General features: G+C 52.0%; 1 protein-coding gene across 1 annotated transcript in view; it reads left to right on the forward strand.

Annotated features, from left to right (window-relative positions):
• Positions 1–16,138, forward strand: part of MVK (mevalonate kinase) — a 37,077-nt gene extending 20,939 nt beyond the window's left edge. Inside the window, exons 6-11 of the mRNA XM_049866332.1 lie at positions 749–852; positions 1,445–1,490; positions 7,751–7,841; positions 8,250–8,366; positions 11,509–11,662; positions 13,572–16,138. Coding sequence (XP_049722289.1) covers positions 749–852; positions 1,445–1,490; positions 7,751–7,841; positions 8,250–8,366; positions 11,509–11,662; positions 13,572–13,723 — 664 coding nt within the window. The 3' untranslated portion in view covers positions 13,724–16,138. The remainder of the gene's footprint in view (positions 1–748; positions 853–1,444; positions 1,491–7,750; positions 7,842–8,249; positions 8,367–11,508; positions 11,663–13,571) is intronic.
• The last annotated feature ends 1,387 nt before the right edge of the window (positions 16,139–17,525 follow it).

Raw genomic sequence — 17,525 nt, forward strand, 5'->3', positions numbered from 1 at the left:
AAACTCAGTGAGCCAACCCCAACCCTGTGGAAGGCACCTGGCCTCATGTCGGAGAGCGGCGGAGAGGGCTGGAGCAGACCTGAGTCCCAGAGGGGCCTTGGCTCCTGGGATTCTAATTCATAGTGATGGTGCATCCACTTGACTTGCAGGGCTTTGGGAAAGCTACACCTCTGCTTACTCGTCTTAAAGCAGGGTTGGTCAGGAGCAGGTAGGTGCAGAGACAGAGCTCTGTCATAACAATACCTACCACTGGTTGTTTGCGGAGCCCTTGCCAGATGCTTTGCCAGCATTAGTACACCAGCAACTTGCATTTGAGGAGGGTGACGTTACCAATTGACAGGCGAAGAGACCAAGGCTCAGAGAGGGTAGGTAACACACTCAGAGTCACTCAGCTAGTGGGAGGCCAGGTGGGACCGTGGGACCGCAAAGCCCATGCTCTTCCCACTGTGCCTAGCTGAAGGTTTTAGAGGGAGGGAAGGTCCAGCATGGCCTCAGCTGGAGAGGCCCAAAACCAATCCCTAACCTGTTGCCGTCGACTTGATTCCGATTCATGGCGCCCCCGTGTGGTTCAGAGTAGAACTGTTCCCTAGGCCCCAGGAAGTTTTCTCTTCTTTCTGAATTCCTGGTCTGGAACTCTTTCGCCTCTCAGACTCCACCAAGCACACAGCCTGTGGTTCCTGCCCTCTGCTGCCCTGAGGTGACCCCTGCCCACCCTCACGGTCAAGATGTGTTTCTGTGTCTTCTGCAGGTGGACCGAGAAGGATTTGGAGTTAATTAACAAGTGGGCCTTCCGGGGGGAGAGGGTGATTCACGGGAACCCCTCCGGAGTGGACAATGCTGTCAGCACCTGGGGTATGTGCCGCCTCCGGTTCCCTTTCTTTATTTTAATTATGCAATGACTTTTTAAGCCCCGAGAAGCAGAGGCTCCTTTTGATTTGGGATAAATAGAATCGATGGATTCTGAGAAAAACAGCATTTTCCTGTTGTGGGGGAGTGGGAGAAATCTCTGGGCCCTAACTCACAGCCACCACATCTACATGGGGGGCGAGGGGCCTGGGAATCTCTAGCTTCACTGGGCCCCCAGCAGAGTCCATTGTTAATGCTGCAAACCACACAAGTGCCAGCCTTCCCTTCAGTGAGATAACGCTTGCTTGATGGGCCTAGACACTGAGCCCTGAGCCCAGCTTTCGGCCCGGGGCCTGTCTGCGTGGAGTGGGGGACCTTGCTGGGAGCGGAGTGGCCCAGGAGCCCGCAGCCTTGTCCTGAGCGTTCTGGCTGAGCTTGGACCGCCTGCTTGCCCCTGTGGCCCTTTTGTGACTAAAGCTGAGGAGACTAGTTTTGATGTATAGCCTGTGCCCTGTTGGGGCGAAACTCTAAACCCAACCCAGAATCCACCCTTGCCCAAAGAGGCAAACTGCCTTGACCAGCTTTGCTTTCTCCTTAGGAGGAGCGCTCCGATACCAAAAAGGACAGATATCATCTTTAAAGAGGTAAGCCTTGGGTGGAGCAGGGCGTACTGGCAGGGCTTCTGGGAAAGCTCTTTTTGTGGAGCGACACGTGGGGCAGGTGTCCTGGGCTCCCCTCCAACAAGGTGACCTTCACAAAGGGAGCACAAGGTGACAGTTGCTCTTTTCTTCTCCAGTTTGGCTCTTAAATTGCCAGGAGAATAGAGGGGGAGGTCATGCATGGCTACCCCATTCACCTTCCAGAGACAGGCTGCTCCTCCAGACTCTTGACGGCTCGTTCATTCATTCATTCAGCTGTCCATTCATTTAGTAAACAAGAATTGATATCTCTCTGTGTTGCAGAAGACACTGTCCTGGGGCCCAGGGAAATAAAGACAAATCTCAGACACAGTTTCTGAGAGCTCTGTCTGGTGGTGGCGGCTGGGGACAGACATGCACACAGATGCCCTTAGAGCAGAACGTAAGAGTCGCACACAAGGCAGAGCCAGGCCTGAAGTCAGGGGCAATGTCAGGTGCAGGGAAATAAACGTGGCAAGTAGGAGCCAGGTGCCTGTTTGGCTGTTCCCTGAGCCTTTGGTCAGGTTTGTCCCAGGGCATGCTGCCACCTCAGTGGGCTTTTCCATGGCTGTGAGTATCCCGAGCCCCACTCTGTCTCACCTTCTTTACCCAGAGCAGTCTTCTTCCAGATGGGCCGCAGGTCCTGGCCGGCTGCCCTTGCCAGTTGGGGCACTCCCGTTGGTGGCTCTGTGCCTCTGCCTGTGCCTCTGCCCCAGCTCTGTTGACTTCCAGGAGCCACACCTGCCTTTTCCAAGGCTCATTACCAGGCTTTCTCACCCTCGGCACTATTGACATTTGGCGCTGGAGAGTTCTTTGTGGAGGGGGCTGTCATGCGCACTGTAGGGAGGTCAGCAGCATCCTGGCCTCTACCCACTACATGGCAGTAGCACCTCCCTCCCTCCGTCCCCAGTTATGACAGCTGAAAATGTCTCCAGACGTTGGCAGTTTCTCCCTAGAGGGCAGATTGCCTTGGTTGAGAACCACTGCCCTTCAGAGGAGGGAGCATAGCCGTTTAAGAGCTCAAAAGAGCTTCTTCTAGCTGCTCGTGGATCTGATACCAGCAGAGCCTAGGGAGCCCAGGGAGGCGTTAGCTCTACCAGTTTATGTGTGTAGTCAGGACGGGAGCGAGTGGAGGATTGAGATGTCTGGGCCTGCCTGCCCAAGCCCACTATCTGCTGGGGGAGGCAGTCGTGACTAGTCCTTAGAGAGAAGCCACGGCGGGGGGGCCACCGTAAGGGCTCCGAAGGGTGTGCTAAATGCGACTGCAGAGCTGGGGGGTCCTTCAGAGAGGCGGTGGCATTTCATTCACTCAGTGTTTTATTTGTTTATTGTGCTTTAGGTGAAAGTTTACATCTCAAGTTAATTTCTCATATAAAAATTTATACACATATTGTTTTGTAACATTAGTTGTAATCCCCACAATGTCACAGCTCACTCCCCCTTTCCACCCCGGGTTCCCTGTGTCCATTCAGTCAGTTCCTGTCTTTTCCTGCCTTCTCATTCTGCCTCTGGACAGGAGCCACCCATTTGGTCTCTTGTATCTGACTGAACTGAAAAGCACACTCCTCACATGTATTATTTTTTGTTCTATAGTCCTATCTAATCTTTGCCTGAAGAGTGGGCTTCTGGAATGGTTTCAGTTCTGGGTTAACAGACCATCCAGGGGCCATAGTTTCAGGGGTTCCTCCAGTCTCCGTCAGATCATTAAGTCTGGTCTTTTTACTAGAATTTGAGTTCTGCTCCATGCTTTTCTCCCATTCTGTCTGGAACTGTCTGTTGTGTTCCCTGTCAGGGCCATCATTGGTGGTAGCTGGGCACCATCTAGTTCTTGTGGTCTCAGGCTGGTGGACTCTCTGGTTTATGCAGACCTTTAGTCTCTTGGGCTAAATTTTCCTTGTGTCTTTAGTGTTCTTCATTCTCCTTTGCCTCAAGTGGGATGGGACCAATTGATGCATCTTAGATGGCCACTGGCAAGCTTTTAAGACCCCAGACACCACTCACCAAAGTGGGATGCAGAACATTTTCTTAATAAACTTTGTTATGCCAATTGACCTAGATGTCCCCTGAAACTATGGTCCCAGGTCCCAGCCCCAGCTACTTTGTCCCTCAAAGTATTTGGATGTGTCCAGGAAACTTCTGAGCTTCTGCTTTGGTCCAGTTGTGCTGACGTCCCCTGTGTTGTGTGTTGTCCTTGCCTTCACCCAAGTTGATCCTTGTCTACTATCTAGTTAGTGAGTTCCCCTCACCCTCCCTCACTAGCCTCATAACCATCAAAGAATGCTTTTTTTCTGTGTCTAAACCTTTTTCACTGGTTCTTATGATAGTGGTCTCGTAAAATGTTTGTCCTTTTGTGACTAATTTCACTCAGCATAATGCCCTTCAGATTCACCCATGTTGTGAGATGTTTTGTGGATTCATCATTGTTCTCTGTCTTTGCGTAGTGTTCCATTGTGTGTATGTATCATAATTTGTTTATTCATTTGTCTGTTGATGAGCACCTAGGTTGCTTCCTTCTTTTTGCTACTGTAGACAGTGCTGCAATGAACATGGGTGTGCATATGCCTATTTGTGTGACGGCTCTTATTTCTAGAATATATTCCTAGAAGTGGAATTGCTGGATTGTATAGTACTTCTATTACTTCTATTACTAGCTTCTCAAGGAACTGCCAAGTCATTTTCCAAAGTGGTTGTACCATTTTACATTCCCACCAGCAACACATATGTGTTCCAGTCTCTCCACAACCTCTCCAACATTTATTATTTTGTGTTTTTTGGATTAAGGCCAGCCTTGTTGGGGTAAGATGATATTTCATCTTAGTTTTGATTTGCATTTCTCTAATGACTAATGATCGTGAACATTTCCTAATGTCTGTTAGCTGCCTGAATGTCTTCTTTGGTAAAGTGTCTATTCATATCCTTTGCCCATTTTTTAATTGAATTATATGTCTTTTTGTTGTTGAGATGTTGCAATATCTTATAAATTTTAGAGATTAAGCCCTTATCGGATATGTTGTAGCCAAAAGCTTTTTCCCAGTCTGTAGGTTCTCTTTTTACTCTTTTGGTGAAGTCTTTTGATGAGCCCAAGTGTTTGATTTTTAGGAGCTCCCAGTTATCTAGTTTCTCTTCTGGTGTTTGTGCATTGTTAGTTATGGTTTGCATACTATTTATGACCTGTATTAGGGCACACTCCGTGTTTCCTGAGAGCCACTTGTAACCTAAGCACCATTCTGGGCCCGAGGCAAGAAAACCAACTAGGACATGACCTGGGCATCCAGTGTCCAGCCTCCTGTGGGGAATCTGGCTGTGAGGGCAGGGCAGAGGGCTCGAGGCCTCAGTGATGCGGGGCCTTACAAGCAGAGGGCAGTGGTCAGCCAGCCTGGGGTTGAGCCAGCTCTGCCACTTGTCAGCCAGGTGGCCATGGGCAAGTCACTTCTCCTGAGGCCTTGCCTCCTCACTTATCTAACGGGGATCCTGGGAATGACATCAGAAAGTGAGATCTTCAACGTGCTTTAGCTCTATACTCACCCATTCTGTCGAGTACCTACTGTGTGCCGGATGCAGGAGCCTCAGCAGGGAGCAGGACAAAAGCCCACCCTTGGGACGAGACAACCAGCCAGGTCGGTTGCTCTGTGAGAGCGTGTCAGACCGTCAGAGGTGCCTTAAAGAAACACACAGCCAGGTGTCTTCATTCCCTCGTGCGGCTCTAACAGAAATGCCACAAGTGGGTGGCTTTAAAGAACAGAAGTTTATTTTCTCACAGTGGAGGAGGTTAGAAGTCCTAAGTCAGGGCATCAGCTGTAGGGGAAGGCTGTCTGTCTGTCGTCTCTGGGGGAAGATCCTTGTCTCTTTCAGCTTCTGTAGCCTGGTGTTTCTCAGTTCCTTGGAGATCTTCACGTGACATTTACTCCTCACCTTTCAAAAGGTCAGCAGTTCGAATCCACCAGGCCCTCCTTAGAAACTCTATGGGGCAGTTCCACTCTGTCCTGTAGGGTCGCAATTGACTCAATGACAACGGGTTTGGTTTGGTTTTGGTTCCCACCTCCGTACCCATTTTTGTTTGCTTCTGTGTCTATTCTACTCTTTTTTTACTCACAAGTAATTAGGTCTAAGAGACACCCTACACTGATATAGCCTCAGTAGCATAACAAAGAAAACCCCATTTCCTATGCGGTTATATTCGCAGGTAAGGGTTAGAATTCCAACACTTATTTCTGGGAGATACAATTCAATCCATAACACAGGGCAAGAGGCTAGAAAGTAGAGGACAGAGCTAGTTATGTGGGGTGATGCGCGAGGCCTCTGATGAGGTGACATTTGAGCAGGGGCCTGCATGACAAGAGTCCTGTAGCTGGTGATGTTGGTTCCTGGCAGAGGAAGCCATCAGTGTAAAGGCCCTGAGGTAGGAACCTGCTGGAGTATGAGGAGCAGCCAGGAGGCTGGGAGTGGCAGAGTGGAGTAAGGGGTCAGGGGGTTGGAGAGGCAGCCAGATCACATTTAAAAAAAAAAACAAACCATCGCTGTCAAGTTGATTTGAACTGCCGACCTTTTGGTTAGCAGCCGTAGCTCTTAACCGCTACACCACCAGTCAGATCACACAGGCACTGACAAATCCTAGGCCTCGGTGGTGGTCACCAGATGTCGTAGGAACCCTGGGTTTAGAGGGTTATGGGCCCAGTGGCGGGCTGTTGGCAAAGGACTTGTCTAAGAAAGATGAAGACACACTGCACAGTCCCAGGAACGGGGAGCAAAGCGACCTTCCCGGCCTGCTGCAGGCTCTGCTGTGAGCAGGTGGCAGGTCCTTGGGAAGCTGGGAGGGCGGGCTCCACATTAATCCCAAGGATGCCTTTAAAAGAGCCCTGGCCCTGCATACCACACGTGGTGCCTCTCCATGAGAAAATGTATTGTTCGGAAGTGGATCAAGTTGTGGCCTCCCAGAATGCTGTCCTTCTGAGGAACGGCTTGTCTTTAAAGGGAAGAAAAAAGCCAAATACAATGTTCATCTTTTGTAAAGTTTAAAAAAAAAGGACCCAGCCTCCAAGGCTGAGAATCGATATTAATTTCATGGGCTCCTGGGCGGTGAGATAAAGCCAGCTCTGGCAGCATTTCCCAGTCCAATTGGATTTTACAATCTTGAACTGTGAAAAGAAAAGCACATAAAGGGATTGAGGGGTCTACTCAGCTCCAGCCATCTGGGGTCAGAGATCCCCATTCCCCACCTTCCGCCCCGGCTTGCAGTGCACTGAAAGGCACGTTGGGATGATGGGGAATGGTGGCTCGAGTCCCCAGAGTCAGCTAAACACAAGGACACTTGGGGTCATGGTGTGAAGAGGGACTATAAGGCAGTCAGGGTGGGGGCAGAGGGGACAACAGGGTCATGCTGGGGAGTCAGCCTCTTACAGCCACTCAGGGCACATCTGTCCACTTACTGGGGCCATTGGTCGAGGTGGCTGACCTGTAGCCACATTTGGTTTCATGCCTGGGCCGCTGGACGAAGCTCCATTGAGGCAGGGCTCCTGTCCTCCCCTCCTTCCGCTGTCCTGTGAATAGTGCCACCTGCGCCAGCTAACATGAGCACCTCCTGCCCTTCCCATACTCCCTCTGTGCCATCCGTCCTGGGGCCTATTGGTTTTTCTTTCTGAACCTTAGCACTCCCCACTCCAGCTTCCTGGCACAGTCCACACAACTGACCTTGGACCCTCACCAGCCTCCCCCCTTGTACCTTCGCGGCAGCCACTTTGAGTATCTAATCCCATGAATGTGCCAGCTCTGCTCCCTCCAGGCTCTCCACGACTGTTCCCCTGCTGGCAATACTTGTGCTTCCTGCCTTTGCCCTGGTCAGTTCTTCTTCCTTCAGTTCTCAGCGTACACGTCCCACTGGGGAAAGCTTCCCAGGACCTCCTCCCTGCCCGCAGTTCACAGACTGAGCTAGGCTCCCACAGAAGTACTTAGCACATGGTAGGTGCTCAGAGTTGAAGGAATGAAGAGCTATGGGAAGGTGCCCACCCACACAAGGGCTGAAGTAGGGAGGTGGCTGTAGCTGGTAGAGGCACGGTGGGCTGGCCGGTGTGAACACCCTTGGCCCTGTCTCTGGCTCTCTGGGAAGACTCCTCCCTGGCGTCTGCTCCCTCCTCTGGAACAGGGTGGGGCAGAATCCAGGACTGCCCCAAGTCCTGCCCAGCTTCTCCTGCTACAGGGTCAGTATAGACCATTTTCTTCTCTCCCTGCAGGCCCCCGGCTTTGAAGATCTTGCTGACCAACACCAAAGTGCCTCGCAGCACCAAGGCACTCGTGGCCAGTGTCAGGAACAGGCTGATCAAGGTGCTCCTTGTCCAACTCCTGGGCAAGTTTCAGGGTGGGCCACAAGCCACATTTGGAGTGATGGGGGAGGAAACTGGGGGAAGGGGTGGGACAGTGGCCCAGGGAGACTTGGGCAGGTGGTGTTGGCAGAGAAAAAAGTGCTGTCTGTGCCACACCCCAGCCAGGAGGTGGGACAGGTATTCCTGAAAGGACAGTGATGTGGCTAGTTAGACACGCTGGCTTTGCAGGATTTCCTCTCTTGGTCAGGGCAGCTGGGTGAAGGCAGGGCAAAGACAGGCCAGAAGGAGGGACGAGTTCCTCAGAGGATGGGTGTAGGGTGTGGGGATCCCTCCCTCCCCCTCCCACTGCTGGGCAGCTATCTGATGTCAGCCTACCCCTAGACCTCACAGAGCCTTCCTCCTTGTCTAGTTCCCAGAGATCGTGGCCCCCCTCCTCACCTCAATAGATGCCATTGCCCTGGAGTGCGAGCGGGTGCTGGGAGAGATGGCGGTTGACCCGGCCCTGGAGCAGTACCTCGTGCTGGAAGTAAGAACCCATGCGTAGGATCCGGGGTTACTCACCTGTCCAGGCTGTGGCTCAGAACCTCCTGGGAGCTAGAACATAGCGGCCCGGGACCTGCCTCTGACCTGCAGGGTCAGCACCTCAGGCCTGGGCTCAAAGTCATGTGTGTGCACACATGAGCAAGTGTGCCTTGCCTTTAAGCCTTTTCCCAGGCAATTCCAAGTCAGTATATGAGCGAGCATGCAGGGCAGTACCTGGCAGGGTAAGTGCAATGACGGCAGTTAGTCATGTGTTCAAAGCCTGCCAGGCCATGCAGGTAGTCGGGGACATTGCTGACATACAGCACCCCTTCCACCCAGGAGTAATTTCTTACCTGGTTTCCTTTTCCCTGCTATTTTTGCTCACTGCATTTACTTACTCATTTCACAAATATTTATCAGTTGCTTGCTCTCGGTCAGATATGTTCTAAAATTGTTCTTTCAGTGTCATAACCCTAACTGCCAACATTTGCATAATTCCAGCAGAGAAGATGAGGCTTCGGGCTCTGGCTTTGACCAGAGTCTGCATCCTGGTTTTACCCTCAGCTGGCCTCACTGAGTGTCCTAGGAGTGCAGTGAGATCCTGTGGGTGATGCACCGGGCACACAGCACAGTGCCTGGTGAGCCACCAGCTTAGTAAATCACGGGGCACAGGCTGGTGAATGTGGGCTGACATTACAAAGCCATCTGGCTCCCTTTGAAGAATCAAAAGACCAAGTGTTCCTGAGCCGACGTGGCTGTGTGGGCAACCGTCGGCTGGAGTTGCAGAAGGGCTGCCCCGTGGAGAGGGGCCATGTGCTCAGCTGTTCACCGTAGTCCCCACCACTCCCTAACCTTTCACCCACAGCCTGCTACAGTCATCGTCTGGTGCTTCCCTGTCCGCTGTAGACACTTGAGTCTGCAGCCCCTGTAATGAATGGAAGCTGCTTCTGTACCAACCCATTTCACACATAATTTCTCATTTGATCCCACAGCAACCTAACTGTGAAGCAAGTATGTTGTCCCCATTTTAGAGACGTAAAAACAGAGGCCTAAAGAAAGTGACTTTCTCCAGCTTATGAGTTGCTTAGCCAGGGGTGAAACTGACTGATTTATTCCTTTCTTCAGCAAATCTTTAATGAGCACCTGCTATAGGCCAGGCACAGGGACACCGTCGAATTCCTGTGTCTTTGCCCTCATTCTCCCAGCCATATGCCTCTATCCCCCAGCCTTTGCCTTCCTGGCTCTCAATTCCTTTCACGTAGAAAGGAGGCAACACAGTCCTCCTGAGTCGGAAATTAATAATGATAGAGTACTGCCTAAAATATACCCTGTTGAGCCCCCGGAAAATGCCACAGAACAGTGCGTTGATTATACATTGTGTATATTTTTGGCTGTGGCAGCCGCTGAAATGCACAGCTCGGCTCCCGGACAGCTTCTCGCTCAAACCAGCGAGCTGTTCTCCTGTGTCACAACCTGTCATCTGATTCTTGACAGATTTTGGATCAGAATGTGACAGGTGTTTGGAACCTGCCTCAGCAGCGTGACACCTGGTGCTCAGGCGCAGAGCGAGGCCCCCAGAAGTTTTTGCTTACATCCAGCCCACTGGGCTGCCACTGGGCCATCACGCCTGTCTGGTCGTTTGTCAAAAATACTGGGGCATGTGAGGCAGGGTGGCAGGGGAGGCTGACCCAACTCTACCAGCTTGGCCGTCCCTGGGGCAGGAGAGCCAGGTGGGCCTCGCCAGAGATATCTCAAGTAATTGGCAGCCCTCACAGGCACTCATAGGACCGGGGAGCCAAGCAGCACACTGTTGAACTGCACTCTGCAAACCCACTGCTCTCCCCAGAAGTGGGTGGGAGGTGGGACGCTGAGAACACTTGGAGATGGTGTGGCTGGGAGCTGGCTTGTCCCCTTACCGGCTCAGTGATCTTCAGCAAATCACTTTTCTCTCTGAGCACCAGTTTCCGTCTTTGTAAAATGAGGCCGATGGTAATGTAGCCATAAAATACTAATAGCAGCCTGTGGTTGCAGAGCATTTACCTTGTGCCAGGCGTTGTACAAAAGACTTGCCTCGTTTTGACTTCACGGCAATGAGGGAGATACTCCTACAATCCCTGTTTTACAAGGGGAGAGACCAAGGCTTGAGGAGAAGGGCCTGGCCCAAGGACACCAGGCCAAGAAGTGACAGAGCTGGGACGTAAACTCAGGCCTGCTTGACCCCAGGTCCATGTTCTTAACTTCCCGATGTCAGGGACTGTGAATAGGCTTATTTTTATAGACCGAACATCTAGCATGGTGCCTGGCACATGAAAGGCATTTGGCAAACACTGAAGGAGTAAATGAAATGTGAATAGAAGATACTTGGGCAGTGGTAACTATTAGTTTTATTATTTCACCAGCCCGCATCTCACTTGATCCTGGGGAGAATAGAAATTTTATTACGCATAATCGAAGGAACCAAGACAAGCTTTTAGCTACTTCTCCCACTCATGAGCTTGCTGGGACTGCAACCCAGTACTTAGTTTGAAAATCAGTCCCTGAGGCAGCTGTAGGAGGGCACATGATTTGAGATGTTTTTTCCTTTGCAAATGACAGAAATCTAGCCCAACCAAGTTTTAGCAGAAAGGGCATTTGTACACTCATAGCTGAGAAGACCAGGGATTAGTGGCTTCAGGCATAGCTGGATCCAGGGACTGAAATGATTTGGTTGGGAATTATTGTCCATCTTCCATGTAATCTCCAACCATGTGGCAGGGAGGGTGACCCTGGCAGCCTATGTCTGAAGTCAACTAGTTTTAGCAGTCCCAGGGGAAAGAGGCAAAGAAAACTCTGGGAGGGTCCTGATTGGCCCAGCTTGGGCCACTTGCCCACCCCTGACCAATCACCATGCCCAGAGGGAGGGCTTCTGTGGTCAGGCCCGAGACGTGCTCACCACCGTGGTGGAGGGTGGGTTTAGCTCCACTTGAGCCCCCCGTGGGGGATCCTGCAGGGTAAAGGGGTTCTTTTACCAGTGGAGGGGGAATGGCAGGTGGTCATAGCTATTCAGTGACCCAAACCAGAGGCTGTCCAGGTGGACAGGGACCTGTGCGTGGGCCCAGGACTTCAGCCTCAGGCAGTCCAAGCAGGAACTGAGCCTTTTCATCTAGGAGCTCATCGACATGAACCAGCACCATCTGAACGCCCTCGGTGTGGGCCACGCCTCGCTGGACCGGCTGTGCCAGGTGACCATGGCCCACGGACTGCACAGCAAGCTCACTGGAGCAGGTGGCGGTGGCTGTGGCATCACACTCCTCAAGCCAGGTACCTGGGGACAGGCAGGGGCGACAGCCTGGGATCGGAAGGGGGAAGATGCTTGTCAACAAGTCTCTGCTGTGTGGCCTTGGGCAAATTAGTTAACCTCTCTGGTCCTTTGTTCATTGGTAAAATAAGGGTGATAGCCACTAACTTGCAAAATTGTTGCCCATATTCAAGGAGAAAAAAGCAGTTAGAGAGCCTGGTTCAGGGCTGGCCTGGTGGTTGGGGCTTGTTTTGTGGTGGACACTCCTACTGCCTCCTTGCCTGCTAGCCTGCCCACAAGCCTGAGAAATAAAAGTTGCAACCATCCACGTCAACCTCACGTCACCCGCTCTCACTGACGAGCCCGGGATAGGGATTCACTTTGCTACAAAACAAAGTGGTTTCTTTCCCATTGGTCTTTGGGGAAAGAAGAAGACTGAGTTCTGGGCTCATGGAAGCCCAGGGAGCCCACCCAGCCCACCACATCTGCCCTCAAGACCGTTTCTGGCCCACAGTCAGCACTAAATGCTACTGTCTGCCTCTGTTTCCTTCTTTGCTCTTTGTCCATTCCTTTCTGGCCTCCCTTCTCTGTTCTGTCTCCCCTTCTTTATCTCTTCCTCCTCCTTCCCCTTTTCAGCCTTCCTTTCCCCTGGGTTTTGCATTGAGTCCTCCATTGGCCCCAAAGGCATCCCCTAACCCACAGTGGTGACTCCCAGGCCTGAGGAGGTGGCCGCCTCCTCGCTTCTGGTTGACAACTGGTTCCTAATTCAGGGTCAGTGGTGATGACGAGCGTTCACATTTCTGGAATGTGTGATATGCCAAGCACTTTACTGCATGGCTCATTAAGGTCTCACAGTAACCCTTGAGAGGAGGGTATCTTTGGTCCCTTTCCCAGATGAGGAGACTGAGGATCAGAGAGGCGAAGTCATTGACCGAGGCTGCACAGTCAATAAACAGTGAGGCCAGGTCTGTGTGACTCCAGAGCCTGTGCTTTTTGTTTTCCTTAATTGTGGTAAATACGTATGTAACAATATTTGCCCTCTCAACATCCCTCCCATGTACAATTGACTGACATTGGTTGTGTTCATCATATTGTACAACCATCACCATTATCCACCTCTAAATTTTCCATCACCCTAACAGAAGCTCGGTGTCCCCTAAACAACCACCTCCCTCCCATCCGCCCCTGGCAGCCACTCATCAACCTCAGTTTCTGTACACTTGCCCGTTCTAGATACTTCACATAAGTGGCATCATACAATATTTGTCTTTGTGTGATTGACATATTTCACTCACCAGGACGCCTTAACCATTCATCCTTGTTGTAGCATGTTTTAGTACTTCATTCCATTTTACGGGCGAGTACTGTTCCATTGCATGTATGTACCACCTTTTGTTTATCCATTCATCTGTTGGTGGACACTTGAGCTGTTTCCACCTTTTAGGTATTGTGACTAGTGCTGCAGTGAGCATGTATGTACAGGTATCTGTTTACGTTCCTGTTTTCGATTCTTTTGTGGAATTGCTAGTTCAGATAGTAATTCTATGTTCCATTTTTTGAGGAATCATCACACTTTTCCACAACAGCTGCACCATTTTACATTCCTGCCAGCAACGCACGAGTGTTCCTGTTTGTCTACGTCCTTGGTCAGGAGCGCTTTTTTTAAATCGTAGCCATCCTGGTGGGCCTGTGCTTTTAACTGTCCTTCATAAGCCCACCAGGGAGGCTGCAGGGCTCACATTCCAGCACCTGGAGGGGCTGCAGATGGCCCCCTTGAACAGCCCTGCCCTGTCGGTGGGGTAGTGTTGGCACCTGGGAAGGACCCAGCAGGAAGACGCCCCGGTCCCAGGGCCTATCTGTTGCTCTCAGGGATGAGCATTTTGCAAGGAAACTGACATTGTCAGTGATGACCTGCTGCTTTCCCTCCCCCAGATGTGGAGCAGCTGGCGGTGGAGGCCACCAAGCAGGCCCTGACTGGCTGCGGGTTTGACTGCTGGGAAACCAGCATCGGTGCCCCTGGTGTCTCTGTCCACTTGGCCACCTCCCTGGACACCCACCTCCGGCAAGTCCTGGATGGCCTCTGAGATGAGCCCATGGTGCTGTAGCCCCACCAGGAAGCCGCTTCCTGAGTTCTGGGTGCAGTAGTTGGCCTCTGCCAGCCGATGGGCACCCCAGCTCCTCTGTGACACCCTTCCTATGGTGGTACACCTCCAGTGCCAGCAGTGGGGCTGCAGAGCCTGCAGTGGACTGGCCGCCAGGGAGATTCCGTCTGCATTCTGCATGCTGTCTGGGCAGGTCAGGCAGCGGGGCCACATGAGTCCTCTGACACCTGAGGCAGGAGAAGCTGCTCTGCCATCCTCCTGGGAGCTCCCACAGACCCATCTGCTCTAGGCCTCTGCCTTTGCCTTTGAGATTCCTGGCTGACGTGGTTGGACACTCCAGTGCAGGATGTTTGGTTTCTACAGCAGCGTCCTTCTCTATTCCCTCTGTCTGTACCCTTCTGCCTGCCTCCCAGGGCCCAGGTCCTCCCACCTCCACCAGGAAGCCACCCTAGATAGCAGGGTAACTCTTGCCCCCCTGCTCTCCCAGCACACCTTCGGTCTGTTCCAGTCTCGCAGCCCTGTGTGTGGCTGCCTCACGCCTCCCCACACATCTCCTGTAGGCCTGCCTTTCTCGCCAGCTGGACCTCGGCTCCCAGGGGGTGTCCAGCAGTGGTCTCTGCCTTTCCTCTCTGCCCTTGGAGCTCCGTGGCAGGCACACAGGTCCGAAGGTTGGCTGAAGACAGGACCGATCTGCAGTTTCATCCACTCTGTACCTGAGCAGTTTGCAGAGAAGAAGGAAAGGGGGAATGAAAAACTCTCAAGTCCACGGTGCTTCCCTCCATGTCCAGGAAAAAGGCCAAGGATCCGGTGTATGCCAGACCACTCACACTGTTCATCTCATGTCCCTGTCCCTGTTGCAGCCCTTTCTCCTCAGAGCTCTTCAGAAGTTGAAGGAAATAAAGGGGTTAGTGTCACGTTGATTTGTGTTTGGGGGATGGGATAGGAATCCTGGGAGAGGTTTTCGCAGGTGGCTCCTGCTGGGCAGGGACAGATTTGCCATGACAGTGTTGGGCTCCCGGTCTTAACCAGCGTGGCTCCAGGCTGCTTTTCCAAAAAGGGAAGTTTTAAGCTTCTTGCCTCTGGGATCACAGCACCCATCCACTCGCAGACTTTTGTAAGCCATGGACACAAAAGTCTACTGTAGCTCCTGGAACATTCTTTCTTTCTGAAATTGATTGGGTAGACAGAAAACAGACACGTAAAGTGCTGATAGCCCAGTGCCTGGCACTCACCTGGCCCTATTTGAACTTTATAGTACCGCTAACTCAGCTCTTTCTGAGATGGCAGAACCCATCTGAAGACCCTCTCAGCTAAGCACATTGCCAGCAGAAGCTCTAGGAGCCCCAGATCCACAGGAGACAGGGCACAAAGTCGGGGTTGGGGCAAGGATTTAAGGATTTAATGCGCTTCTGCCCTTGGCCACTAGGGGGCAGCTGGGGCCTTTCCCAGCGTCTTCATGAGGAGGGTGGCATGGAGTTGGGCAGAAGAGCAGCTACTGAGCTCTACCCCCCACCCCTGGCCTCTCTCCATGCTCTGCCTTGGGTCATTGCCAGGAACGTGATACCATAGAAAGGATGCCTACAGCGGCTTAACTAGTAAAAATGGTCCCAGCATCACTGATGGGGGTCCCCCATGCCTCAGAACCCGAAGAATGCATAAAACAATAATGCTAATACTGTCTGAGCCCTTTGTGTCAGGCACTGTTCTAACACTGTACATCATCACCTATTTGAATCTCTACTCCCACCTTGGAAGGCAGCTGTTAGACTTATTCCCATTTTACAGGTCAGGAAACAGAAGCTCAGAGAGGTTGAGTAACTTGTCCAAGGCCACACAGCTAATCAGACAGTATGACTCCAGAGCCAGCCTCCATCCTCTACATGCTACTGGCACGGCTCCGTGGACGTTTGTTGCTACTACTATTGCCTTTGGTGGCACAGTGGTTAAGCGCTTGGCTGCTAATCTAAAGGTCAGCTGTTCAAACCCACTAGCCGCTCTGAGGGAGAAAGATGTGGCAGCCTGCTCCATAAAGATTACAGCCTAGGAGACCTTATGGGGCAGTTCTACCATATCCCATAGGGTCGCTATGAGTCAGAATCGACTTGATGGCACTGGGTTTTTTTTACTGTTGCCTCACTTTCCAGGCTCTGGCTAGTTATTTCCTCTGGGTTCTGACGTGCTTGGTCAGGGGTGATTCTGGGCTTAGGTGTTTTTCTAAAGCTCCCCAGATGATTTTAACGCTGCAAGGCACTGTTCTCGGGTATGATGCTGATTCCGGCCTTAGGGCTTCCATAACTGCCTATGGGAGCTGTAGAGCCAGGGTGTGTGTGTGTGTGTGTGTGTGTGTGTGTGTGTGACCTTTCACACTTGCGCCAGTGAAGTGGCTGCCTGTGGGCCTTGGCCAGCACAGCCCCTTGCCTCACCCCAGCCCCCCAGCTGTGTCCACCATGTAGAACCAGTTTCACCACTCCTGGCCACCTGCCTGCCAGCACATTTGCAAGCAATTTGCATTTCCAGCAGTTGCCCCTTCTCTCCCCTCCTGCCTGCATGTCAAAATCACCTGGGCAGATTTTTAAAAGCACCCTGGACCGCCTGGCCCCACCCCAGAGACTCTGATGTAGTTGGTCTCAGCAGGACCCTGTCCTTGGTAGTTTTAAAGAGCTTCCAGATGATTGTAATGTGTGGCCAGGGCTGAGGACACTGAGCTAGATGACCCCTACAGTCATTTGTGAGTCAAGGCCCACAGACCTGGGCCATTGTGGTGGCTGAAAGCTCAGCTTAGCCACCTGCTAGCCAGGTGATCTTGGGCAAGCCTGCTCACCTCTGTAGGCTGTGGCCTCCTCACCTGGAAAATGGGAATAAGGATAGTACCTACCCTATAGAGGTTTAAAGAAAATTGAGAAAGTATGCCTGGCATATAGTACGTGCTCAGTAAATATTCATTATTTTAACTCTTAGGTGAAAGGTAGGGTGTCTCACAGAGCCCTGAAAGTTCAGAACAGCACACTGGTTTGTGCAAATCCCCTAAGTTGGAACCCCCTTGGGTCACTGTTCGAGAAGCGCAGGTAGTGCCCAGTGACTTTCCTGCCTCCCAACTAACTCTCGGAAGAGACAGTCACATGTCAGCAGCACTCTCTTTGCCGGTAGAGGATGGCAGTTTCTCAGATCAGAGTTTGGAGCTGCTCCCAGCCTCTCCAGCTGGTTGTGGATCTAACACCTACCCTCACAGCCTCAGTTCACAGAAAATCCCCCGTTTTGGCTGAGTGTCACGTTGGGAGACAGGCAGCAAATATTGTGACTCACAGCGAGAGGGCTGCTGCTGCATGTGCACCGACCCCCTCCCTGCCCATGAGGACCCTTGCACCCTGAGCACGTTGCCCTGGGACCACTGGGGCCTTCAGTCCACAGGCATGCGCCAGGGCCCAGTCTCACCGTCCACGTGGGCTTAGGCCAGCCCTCTGCCTCTCGAGGTCTGTATTTTCGCTCTGCTTCCTCGGCAGAGTTTTTTGTAAGGCGCCTCACTCTGTTCCCCATCCTTCCCTGGCTTCCAGCTTGTTTTGGACCAACTCCTTAGCTGTCACTGAGCACGTGTGCCAGGCCCAGTCATCGTCTTCTTAGATAAGGAAACCGAGGCTCAGAGAGGTTAAGCAACAGGACTGCAATCACCCAGCCAGGAAGAGGAGAGCGTAGGGTTTGAGTCCAGTTCAGCTGGCTCCAGAGCCCGAGCTCTTTTTTTCTGTAATTTGAAAATGATTTTTGACTTTTACCTTTGCAAAAACAGTAT

This window comes from Elephas maximus, chromosome 22, assembly GCF_024166365.1.
Source record: "Elephas maximus indicus isolate mEleMax1 chromosome 22, mEleMax1 primary haplotype, whole genome shotgun sequence".
Classification (NCBI taxonomy): Eukaryota; Metazoa; Chordata; class Mammalia; order Proboscidea; family Elephantidae; genus Elephas; species Elephas maximus.